This window comes from Pygocentrus nattereri, chromosome 7, assembly GCF_015220715.1.
Source record: "Pygocentrus nattereri isolate fPygNat1 chromosome 7, fPygNat1.pri, whole genome shotgun sequence".
In the NCBI taxonomy this organism is placed as follows: domain Eukaryota; kingdom Metazoa; phylum Chordata; class Actinopteri; order Characiformes; family Serrasalmidae; genus Pygocentrus; species Pygocentrus nattereri.
Genome location: NC_051217.1, coordinates 28043932 through 28053228, shown reverse-complemented (window position 1 = coordinate 28053228; position 9297 = coordinate 28043932). Strand labels below are relative to the sequence as shown.

At 40.0% G+C, this 9297-nt stretch overlaps 1 protein-coding gene and 1 long non-coding RNA gene across 5 annotated transcripts in view; one reads left to right on the top strand and one right to left on the bottom strand.

Moving 5' to 3' along the window:
* Nucleotides 1-3547: 3547 nt before the first annotated feature.
* The window catches only part of si:ch211-151h10.2 (uncharacterized protein LOC567699 homolog), a 13830-nt gene continuing 8080 nt past the window's right edge, over nt 3548-9297 (top strand). Inside the window, exons 1-3 of the mRNA XM_017722564.2 lie at nt 3548-3897; nt 7918-8131; nt 8325-8392. Of these exons, the coding sequence (XP_017578053.1) occupies nt 3773-3897; nt 7918-8131; nt 8325-8392 (407 nt within the window). The 5' untranslated portion in view covers nt 3548-3772. The remainder of the gene's footprint in view (nt 3898-7917; nt 8132-8324; nt 8393-9297) is intronic.
* The window catches only part of LOC108442499, a 23789-nt gene continuing 22471 nt past the window's right edge, over nt 7980-9297 (bottom strand). For all 4 annotated transcript variants that reach the window (XR_005130444.1, XR_005130446.1, XR_005130443.1 and 1 more), the window contains one exon: nt 7980-8109. This is a non-coding gene — a long non-coding RNA (uncharacterized LOC108442499). The remainder of the gene's footprint in view (nt 8110-9297) is intronic.

Below are 9297 nucleotides of genomic sequence, written 5' to 3'. Positions count from 1 at the left end.
TCTGTATATTGTTTTTTTTTGTTAACTCACCGAGCATTTTATTAGGAACACCTTGTGTTTACACTCATTGTACATCTAATCGGCTTCACATTCCACGTAAGTACACTTTGTAGTTCTACAATTACAGTCTGTAGTCTGTCTGTTTTTATGCTTACTTTGTTAGCCCGCTTTTACCCTGCTCTTGAACTGTCAAGACACCCAGAGAGCAGTTATTATTTGGGTGTTGGGTCATTTTCAGCTCTGTAGTCACATTGATGTGGTGGTGGCATGTTTTGGGTGTTACATTTCTAAGAATGGAGCAGATACAGTAGTGCTGCTGGAATTTTTAAACACTGTCCACTCTTAGACACTCCTACTTTGTTGGTCAGTGTGGTAGAGGTAAATTCAGAGGCATTAGCTGATCCATGTTCGTGTTGATCATCCTGTAGTCCTTTATCAGTGGTCATAGAATGCCATCCACAGGACGCTGTTGCCTAGATGTTTTTGTTTGGTACACCATTCTCAGCTCTTTGGGTGTCCTGTGGGTCTCCTGACCAGTGAAGATGAGGGTAAAAGAGGACTAACAAAATATGCAGAGGAACGGACATATTATGGTCTGTAATTGTAGAACTACAAAGTGCTCCTATATGGTAAATGGGGCTGATAAACAATGAGTGTAGAGACAAAGACATGTTTCTAATAAACTAAGGGTATATACCAGTGATAAAGGAAGAAGACAACTATGGCAATTTTGACCTAGAACTAGAAAGCAGAGGGGAAAGTTGTTTTTTAAATAACAAATTTTTGGTCACCAGGACACCTAAATCTTTTAAATACTGTATGGAAGTATTAAATGGCCTTTTGATGGGAGGAAGACATGCAAGATGATTTTTGAAGAGGTACAGTGGGGCAAAAAAGTATTTAGTCAGCCACTGATTGTGCAAGTTCTCCTACTTAGAAAGATGAGAGAGGTCTGTAATTTTTATCATAGGTACACTTCAACTATGAGAGACAATATGAGAAAAAAATCCAGGAAATCACATTGTAGTATTTTTAAAGAATTTATTTGTAAATTATGGTGGAAAATAAGTATTTGGTCAATAACAAAAGTTCAACTCAATACTTTATAACATAACCTTTGTTGCCAATGACAGAGGTCAAATGTTTCTTGCAAGTCTTCACCAGGTTTGCACACACTGAAGCTGGTATTTTGGCCCATTCCTCTATGCAGATCTCATCTAGAGCAGTGATGTTTTGGGGCTGTCGCTGGGCAACACGGACTTTCAACTTCCTCCACAAATTTTCTATAGGGTTGAGGTCTGGAGACTGGCTAGGCCACTCCAGGACCTTGAAATGCTTTTTACGGAGCCACTCCTTTGTTGCCCGAGTGGTGTGTTTGGGATCATTGTTATGCTAGAAGACCCAGCCACGTTCCATCTTCAGTGGTCTCACTGATGGAAGGTTTTGGCTTAAAATCTCACGTTACATGGCCCCGTTCATTCTTCCCTTAACACACGGATCAGTCGTACTGTCCCCTTTGCAGGAAAACAGCCCCAAAGCCTGATGTTTCCACCACCATGCTTCACAGTAGGTATGGTGTTCTTGGAATGCAACTCAGCATTCTTCTTCCTCCAAAAACGAGTTGAGTTTTTACCAAAAAGTTCTATTTTGGTTTCATCTGACCACATGATATTCTCCCAGTCCTCTTCTGGATCATCCGTATGCTCTCTGGCAAACTTCAGACGGGCCTGGACATGTACTGGCTTATAAGCAGGGGGACACGCCTGGCACTGCAGGATTTGAGTCCCTCTCGGCGTAGTGTGTTACTGAGGGTAGCCTTTGTTACTTTGGTCCCAGCTCTCTGCAGGTCATTCATTAGCTCCCTCTGTGTCGTTCTGGGATTTTTGTTCACCGTTCTTGTGATCATTTTGACCCCATGGGATGAGATCTTGCGTGGACCCCAGATCGAGGGAGATTATCAATGGTCTTGTATGTCTTCCATTTTCTTACAATTGCTCCCACAGTTGATTTATTCACACCAACCTGCTTGCCCATTGTAGAGACACTCTTCCCAGCCTGGTGCAGGTCTACAATTTTGTTCCTGGTGTCCTTTATTATATATTAATATATATTAATATATTAAGCTACAGTGCTGGAACCTGGTGTGACATGTAGAGGCCTTTCCAACGATAGATTATTTGCTGGGGTGTGTTATTTGCAACGGGAGCTTTGCCTTTTCAAAATGGCTGCCATCTCAGCAACCACATTTTATGGAAGCAAGAGAAGGAAGTAGTAGATATATTTTAGGTAGAAAAATGTTTTAGCTATTTTTCACAGCAGTTCTTTATTGATATGCATAAAGGTTTAACCACATAACAGTATACGTTTTTGTATCATTTTTTTTATGTCCTCTGTGGTGGAACGAACTTTATCTGTTTTATATGAAATTTATGGTGTCACAGGAATTTCAATGAGGTAGAGTAAATTAAAGTATGATCTCACTACTCACCACTCTTAGAGTTGGAAGCAACCATGTGTAAGCTGAGCATTTAAACACATTATGTGATGTTACTGCATCTATTTTTTTTTTTTTTTTTTTTCTTGGTCCTTTTTTTTTGTTACTGCCAGTATTTTAAGTATTACTCTTACTGCTAAATGGACAACTGGAGTAAGTGTATGCAGGCATTTAACCACAGGATCTGAGCTTTATTTAATTTCCTAATTTATTAGCAAATCAACATTTGTGTAATTATATATTTAAAAATTAAATATACAATTGTTTGTTTATAAGATTAGATAACTAACTGTTCCAGCCATGGAACAGTTTGCTGCTAAACTTTGCTGCTTACTTTGAGCAGTATGTTGATTATCAGTTTTGCAGCAGGGTTTTGGGCTGATGCAGTATAGTAAACAAGATAAATGACACCAACAAAATTACTATCCAATGTCCTGTTGTCCACTATGAAGGACATTACATAAAATATAGGTTTTTGAAAAAAAAATTCACTGACTTAAATTTTTCTGGGTCTCAGGAGGATATAGTCTCTCCTCATACTACAACAAATTGTTGAAGTCATAGTCTGAACTCACAAGGAAATATTTCCATAGCATTTATCAAACATACTCACCTGCCACTTTATTAGGTACACCTTGCTAGTAAAAGATTGGACCCTCTCGAACCAGTCTGCCCATTGTCCTCTGACCTCTCACATCAACAAGGCATTTTTGTCCACACAACTGCAGCTTACTGGATATTTTCTCTTTTCCGGACCATTCTCTGTAAACCCTAGAAATGGCTGTGTGTGTGTGAAAATCCCAGTCGATCAGCAGGTTATGATATACTCAGACCAGCCTGTCTGGCACCAACAACCATGTCATGTTCAAAGTCACTTAAATCATCTTTCTTCCTCATTCTGACGCTCGGTTTGCACTTCAGCAAGTTGTCTTGACCACCTCTATATGCCTAAATGCATTTAGTTTCGGCCATGTGATTGGCTGATTTAGCTATTTGTGTTAACAAGCAACTGAACCTAATAAATACCTAATAAAGTGGCCAGTGAGTGTATTTACTAAGGGATCTATCCACACCTCTAGATGACACACCGAAGTTGGGCAGATACAGGCTGTGTATCCAACCACATTCCATACATTCTGTCACTGAATGAAAAGTAAAATTAAACCTGCCAGCCTAACTGGTGCTACAGGATGGGCAAGTCTTTTCTCTCTACAATGCCAATGCAGAACTGTAGACACACAGTGAGTGAGCTTGTGCCGATGCAGGAGTGTGGCGCTGATGCCTCAGCTGACAACGGTGGATGCAAGGGACCGTAAGGAGAATGGAAAGGAGGAGAGGGGAAAAGAAGGGGGAATGAAAGAGCAGGAGAGGACAGAAAGAGTGCCGAGGCTGAGCTGGAAGAGGTGAGTGTAAATCATGTATGTGTTCTCTGCGTTTGAGGAACTGATGACGGAAGTGTGTGTTTCTGAGTGTGTTTGTATGGTCGATGTAAAGGGTAGGAAAACTGACATGAACTTTTCCCTGCTTATATTCATTCATAGTTTCTGCTCCTTTATGGGTAATATCCATCATCTTCACCTCTCGAAGCAGTGTATTTGTCCAATAGAGTGCACTCGCACCACACAGTTAGTTTAGACAGATGCCAGACTTTCTCACAGAAGAGAATACATGACTCTGAAAATAAATTCAATTGACATTTATGTTGTCTGAGGGAAAGTATTGCTATCGTTTGTAAGCAAGGTTCTATATATATACACAGAGTTGCCAGTTTATTAGGTATCATATGATACTGTAAAATTTATCATCTGCCTCTATACCATCCATCAATAGAAAGGATCCACTATAAGACCACTGCTGACCAGATGTTATTTGGGTGGGCTGCTTTTAACATAGCGGTGATAATTATATAGCAACACCTACAAGTTAAATACCCCTACCCAAGGAAGAATTGACTGTCAGACATTTTCTTTGATGGACAGAAACTCTAACTTACTTATTGAATCTATTTACTGATAATAATAAGCTGTTGTTGTTGTCGTCATCAGTAGTAGTAGAAGAAGTAGTAGTATTGCATAAACTTATGCTATACAAAGGAACTTCAATTCTTCTACGAACTGATTAGATCTGCTACCTACATCAACTTATTAATAGCAAACAAAAGAATATAAGCACACAGAAAAGTCAGTAGATGCAGTTGGTACAGATTTTACAACAGGGCAGTGTTGTGAATGAAACACATGCTGACATGATAAAAAGGAAACAAGACTGAGGCAGAGAAACAAAAAGCTTGCAATTTTGATGATATTCATCTTCACTGGCTGGAGGTGTGGAATGACTCACACAGCACCTGAAATGTAATCTAAAGGTGGATTTACTTGTAGATAGAGGATTGCAACAAAAGACATGCATGGGGAGAAATGCACTCTCTCAGTGCAGTGGTATAAGCAACTGAACTGAGCTTACAACAACAACAATAAATACTCTTCCAAACATACTTCCCACTAAGTCACATATAGCAATGCTACTGGTTACTGAGCAACAACACTGCGATAACAGTATAACATTAACACAAAGGCAGCTAGATAACTGCACAAAGTCACCATCACTACAATACTGAGGCACACTGTGAGATCCACTGTGAGGTCAGTTTATTATGTTTACCTCCACTACATTGGTATAGATATTTGGGCACCCAAAGTCACACCGTTAAACACTTGCTGAAACAAAATCAGGGGTATTAATAAGGCTTGTTCAACCACTTTGCAGCAGTAACAGCCATTTCTCTTCTTGGAAGGGGTTGTACTAGATTTTGGACCATGGCTGGGGCAGTCGTGGGCTGGAGGTTAGGGAACCAGCCCTGTGACCGGAAGGTTGCTGGTTTGATCCCCTCGACTGACAGTCCATGACTGAAGTGCCCTTGAGCAAGGCACCTAACCCCCAATTGCACCCCAGGTGCCGTGGATGGGACTGCCCACTGCTCTGGGCAAGTGTGCTCACTGCCCCCTAGTGTGTGTGTTCATTAGTGTGCATGTATGTGGGTGTTTTACTGCATGGATGGGTTAAATGCAGAGGTCTAATTTCACAGTGTGCAAACACAGTGACAAATGGTTCTCAATTCAATTCAAAGATGTGCTTCCATTCAGCCACAAAACCACTAGTGAGGTCAGGTGTTAATGTCAGGCAATACTGTTGAAGTTTCAGTTCATCCCAAAGATGTTGGATGAGGTTGAGGTTCTTTGTGCAGGCCATTCAAGTCCCTCCCCCTAAAACAATTCTGTATTAAGTTTATTTTTTGTGTGTGGGGGTATTGTCCTGCTGAAAAAGGAAAGAGTGTACCCCAAACTGGAAGCATTTTCTCTACAATTTGATTTTATGCTGTACTGTTAAAATAACCTAAATTTATCTGTCAAATTGGCAGATGGTGAAGAGTGGATCTTTATTATACAAAACAAATTTCCACTGCTCTAAAGTATCTGGTTCCAGTCATCATCGGCCAAAATACTGCAGACATCAACACCTGCCTCATTAAACACACTTGATTCAGCTCATCAGCTAATTAGTAAGGCCTTCATGCGCTGAATTCAGAGTGTTTGATGACTACACTACAGTGGGTGGAAGTAGGATGCTGGAGGCAGGGCTGTGGGTCGCAGCAAGCACTTAAACTTTATTTTTATACTCAAAACACAAACAAAACGAAACCAAAATTGATAATCTCTTTGTGACCTCTAAACTAGATTTTCCAGTCACTTTCTTTTCTTCTTCTTCTTTTCCTTTTTCTTCTTCTTCTTCTTGTAATGCTACTGCTGCTGCTGCTGAAAAGCAGCTAGCAACAGTTGCTAAGCAGTGATCGGAAGGCTGTGTTAATGGGACAGGTCTTGAGATGGTTCTAATTGGCTCGATTCTGGTTGTTGGTCTTGTTGCTTCCCTGTCCTGTAGTGCATGGCTTGTGTTGTATACTGGATACTGCATTGTATACTACTGATTAAAAGCAGTATGCAGTATACAACATATAGTACACAGTCACGACCTTTGTTAGCTTGTAAGGTTCAGGTACTGCCTTCCCGTCCTCTTTTGAGCCTGTGGTTGGTGCCCGTGGGTTGGCCAACTGACACATCCACTAATTAGAAGGGACGTCCACATATTTTTTATCATGTAATACTTTTATCGGGTATTCCACTCCTGCAAAAAAAAATATATATATATATGATAGGGTGCCAAGACAGGAACTGTGGTACTGTATGAAGAAGTCAGGTGTAGCTGAAAAGTATGTTAGGGTGGTGCAGGACATGTATAAGGATAGTGAGACAGTGGTGAGGTGTGCAGTTGGAGTGACAAATGGTTTCAAGGTGAAGGTAGGGTTACATCAGGGATCAGCTTTGAGCCCCTTCTTGTTTGTCTGAAGGTCAGTAGAGACAAGACGGAATACATGTGTGTGAATGAGATGGAGGCAGGTGGAAAGGTGAAGATGCAAGGAGTAGAGGTCATAAAGGTGGATGACTTCAAATATCTTGGGTCAACCATCCAGAGCAATGGATAGTGCAAAAAAGAGGTGAGGAAGAGGGTGCAGGCAGGATGGAGTGGGTGGAGACGGATGTCAGGGCTGATGTGTGACAGAAGGATAGCAGCAAGAGTGAAAGGGAAGGTTTACAAGACAGTAGTGTGTCCTGCTATGATTGGAGACTGTGGCTCTGTCTAAAAGACAGGAGGCTGAGCTGGAGGTGGCGGAGATGAAGATGCTGAGATTTTTGTTGGGAGTGACAAGGATGGACAAGATTAGAAATGAGCAGATCAGAGGGACAGTGAAGGTGGAGCAGTTTGGAGATAAAGCCAGAGAGGCCAGGTTGAGATGGTTTGGACATGTGTTGAGGAGGAATAGTGGATATATTGGGCAAAGAATGTTGGAGATGGAGCTGCCGGGTAGAAGAAGAGGTGAGCCTCAGAGAAGGTTTATGGATGTAGTGAAGGTGGACATGGAGATGGTTGGTGTGAAAGTAGAGGAGGCAATGGATAGGGCAGATGATCCGCTGTGGCGACCCCTAAAGGGAGCAGCCGAAAGAAGAAGATTTAACTTCCTAGCACTGATGTTAAAAAAGCAAAACAAATCAAAAACATTGTTAACATTAAAACATTGTGCCTTCAGGTATCCACCCCAAAGCATGTGTAGTTTTTTAAACATTGTTTTCTAGTCTTTAAACTTTAAATCTCACTCTCAAAACTATTGTGGCACCACTGTAAGCGGCAAGTAGTCATGTTTACAACAAAGGTAGCAATGATTAAACTGTTTATTTTGGCTGGAATGCTGCTTTGAACTGGCAATAAGTGAACAACTCTGTATATTTCTAATATTTTCCTTAATCATGTTTTTTTTGTTGTTTGTTTTGTTTTCTCTATTTTAACATCAGTACTGTCACTTATCTTTTCAGTCTGTGCTTGAAACACTGGCCCAGCTGGCTCCAGTGTCTAGCCCAGGTGGCAGCACTGTGGTTGGTGGTCCAAGAGGAGGCCCCACTACACCCCTCAGTCAGTCTTCTTGAGTCCGGGTACAGGTTATTGCTGGCTGGGTTGCTGTGGGTGGGCCTTGGCCTTTGTGTTTCTCTACTCCAATTTCTTTACCACTACAGGGAGACACATAAGCAGGTATGTTTAAGTATGTACCAAAATGATTTGCATAAGTCAGCTTGATAATTTGTGTGAATTAATTTCTGAAGCTTATTCACTTATATTTAACTTTTGTAACATTGTGTATTTTGTGTTTCCCTTAAATATCATATATTTTAACAATGGTTCATCTGTGTGATCTTAACAATAGGCTAACATACTGTTTTCACAGGAAAGCAGAGAAGTATCCCTGAACAGTGAGGTGGCTGTGAGAAGGGCTGAACAAGTCCATCAGGCACGGTGAGGAAATAAAGAGAGACAAACAAACAAAACATATCTTACAGGAACACACATTGGCACCACAGCCTTGTTTCATTATGATTACTCAGCCACTCATATGGAAAGTTTAGCATTGTAACTGGTGCAGTAATACAGAGTACATTGCCTGTCAACATTGTCAACCTGTGTCTAAGTAATGTTTTTTTACAGACTTAGGGTGATATAAACATATCATGTTTAATGGGCAAAGATTGCAACAATTACAACTAGCCTTATTTAAGTCATTATGAAGGGTCTGTGTACATTTGAGTAAATTGAGTCTTGCACTACATCAAAAATGAAAAGAAAAAAGAGAAAAGAGTTGCTCATTTTGTGTGTGTGTGTGTGTGTGTGTGTGTGTGTGTGTGTGTGTGTGTGTGTGTTATAATTCTACATTTAAGTATCAATAATACTCTTAGTCAAGAGAATTCCGTATTATACAGATCCAAAACTATGCATATCTTTAATGCTTATTATAATAGTCATAACTAAATGATGTCTTGAATTAGTATTTCTACTAATTGGAATTCAGTGGATATGTGGACCTGGATTATTTACTGGTCAAAATTAAAGTGTAAATATCTGTAATTACAATTTCTACTATTACACATGTTATCGAAAATAAATGTAATTATATTTTTGTAATTCTAGATTATAGATAAGACAGAATGAAATTCCACATAAATCAATATTAACATATGATGAGTTAAAATTACATTATGGATATGGTATCCTCGCAATATGACTAGTCAAAATGGCTTCATAGATATGCATACTTGATATTGTGGTTAGTAAAAAGTGTGTTATGGAGCTCTTGAAGAAATACAGTTTTACTTAGTTACATAGAGTTATGGCTTGTATCACTGGTGTCATTTTAGGCTAAAACG